The sequence below is a fragment of the Antrostomus carolinensis genome, unplaced genomic scaffold, assembly GCF_000700745.2.
Source record: "Antrostomus carolinensis isolate BGI_N321 unplaced genomic scaffold, ASM70074v2 scaffold4338, whole genome shotgun sequence".
In the NCBI taxonomy this organism is placed as follows: Eukaryota; Metazoa; Chordata; class Aves; order Caprimulgiformes; family Caprimulgidae; genus Antrostomus; species Antrostomus carolinensis.
Genome location: NW_010332117.1, coordinates 39807 through 41937, shown reverse-complemented (window position 1 = coordinate 41937; position 2131 = coordinate 39807). Strand labels below are relative to the sequence as shown.

General features: G+C 43.8%; 1 protein-coding gene across 1 annotated transcript in view; it reads right to left on the bottom strand.

The window, feature by feature from the left end:
* Positions 1-239: 239 nt before the first annotated feature.
* Positions 240-2131, bottom strand: part of LOC104529155 (FKBP prolyl isomerase 1B) — a 4088-nt gene continuing 2196 nt past the window's right edge. The window contains exon 2 of the mRNA XM_010173369.1: positions 240-941. Coding sequence (XP_010171671.1) covers positions 813-941 — 129 coding nt within the window. The 3' untranslated portion in view covers positions 240-812. The remainder of the gene's footprint in view (positions 942-2131) is intronic.

Genomic DNA, 2131 nt, shown 5'->3' with positions numbered 1-2131 from the left:
TGGAGAGTCAGGTAACCGCTCTGTCCCAACAGCCCTTATTTGCACGTTCCTGGTACCTCTGGTCCCACAGAAATCTTCCACTATGCCATCTCTAACAGGAGCAGCGCATGGAATTGCATGTATTTCATATAAGAAGAGAAATAATCAGCAAAAAAATGGGTTGAGGATTGTTTTGAGAACTTTTTATACACCAAAAAGAATTCCAGTAGCCAGAGGAGAAAAACAGGAAATAGAAACTGTAAAGTATTCAGATTTTATTGTTTTTTTATATATACTTTTAATTCTTAAATGAGACATTATTTTTTAAAACAGCAGCAAGCAGAACGTACAAGTTGAGGAAAGTGGCAGCGCAGGTAACTCTGTTTGGCTAATGCCCATTCACGTACAAGGCGTACATTGGATTTTTATTTTTTTTGAGCACCTTTTGTGTTTTGTTTTGTTTTTTTCTTGGTTTAAGTGTACAGTAAGGCAGTGGTTTTTCAATAAGGAATATATATATATTTATATTTATATATATTTTCAATCAAACACTGTGAATTCTTCTTACATGCAAATTAAATAAATGTACAACTTGAAAATGTTACAAGAGTAGACATTTTTTCCCAAAGCAAAGCTTCTAATAAAAGGCAAATACAGACACCACCAAGTTAAAAAAGAAGGAAGGCGTAAGAAACCGAACGGCAGATGCTATTGACAGGACAGCTTGAGCAGGGAAGAGTGGGATTCCAGTGAAGATTTCTCCCGCTGCTGGCAAGGCGAGAAAGAACGGATGGTTATTAACAGATGTCTCCAGCCAACTCCCTCGAGAAGATTCACTCTAACCTGAGAAGCTCCACGTCAAAGAGGAGAGTAGCATTGGGAGGGATGACCCCAGGGTGGCCTGTGGCTCCATAGGCCATCTCAGGTGTGCAGGTCAACTTTGCTCTTTGTCCTAAACTCATCTGGGTTTTGGATGTTGGAGAAAGGAAAAGAGAAGATAAAAAACAAACAAAAACAGTATTAGGAGGCAACCAAAGAACAAATCACTACGTGGCAGATTTACAGAATCAAGGAGAGTTGGGATCATCAGATTCTTCTTTCAGCTTCAAGTTGAAGCTGCCAGGAACAGCTCACACACAGGTCTTCTGACTCCTCTGGCTTCTCACAGCAGTTTGCCAGAGCCAGTCTGGGAGTCACACAAAGACTTTTTAAGTCATAGTTTGGTCCATCCTGCCTACACTGGAGCCAGCTGTAGGTGGTGTGAGCTCCTTCTGAGGGGCGCAGGGTACATGTAACACCATCAACTGGTGTTAGGAAAGGGCTCTCAGGAACAGATAGGAGCTTTGTATTCATGAGCGATCAGTGCTGAAACACAGGTAGGTTCAGCTTCTGAAAAGTGTTCAGCAACATTTTTCCTTCTTCATTTTTCCTTCTTCAGCCACCACCAGGGTTGACTTCACAACCATTGCTCAAACACTAACGCTGTAGGCACCCAGCTTGCTGCTCTTGGGCAGGTACAAAGCAAGCACTGTGTGTTGGGTCTGGCTGGGATGGGGTTAATTTTTCCCCATAGCAGCCATCAGAGTGCTGTGTTTTGTATTAGTAGCCAGAAAGGTGTTGATAACACACCAGTGTTTTGGTGACTGGTGAGCAGTGCTAGCACAGCACCAAGGCTGGCTCTCCAACATTTCCCCTCTCCCCAGCAGATGGCTTTGGGTGGGGAAGGTCTTGGGAGGGGACAAAGCCAGGACAGCTGACCCAAACTGACCAAAGGGATATTCCATACTGTGTGACGTCTGCTGAGAAATAAAAGCAAGGAGAACGGAGGGGGAAGAGGGGGCATTTGTTATTTACGTTTGTCCTCTGGGAACCGCAACGTGTACGAAGCCCTGCTTCCCAGGAAGTGGCCAGACATTGTCTGCTGATGGGAAGCAGAGAACAAATATTTTGTTCTTTCACTCCTGCACATCTTTGCCTTTTTTCTATTAAACTGCCTTTGTCTCGACCCATGAGTTTGGGTTGGTTTTTTTTTTGTTCCATCTTATTTTCTCCCCTCCCCATCCTGCTGAGGAGGGGGGTGATAGAGCAGCATTCAGGCAAGGTCAACCCACCACACACTGATGTAATCCTACTTAAAAGAGGTTCTTCTTTC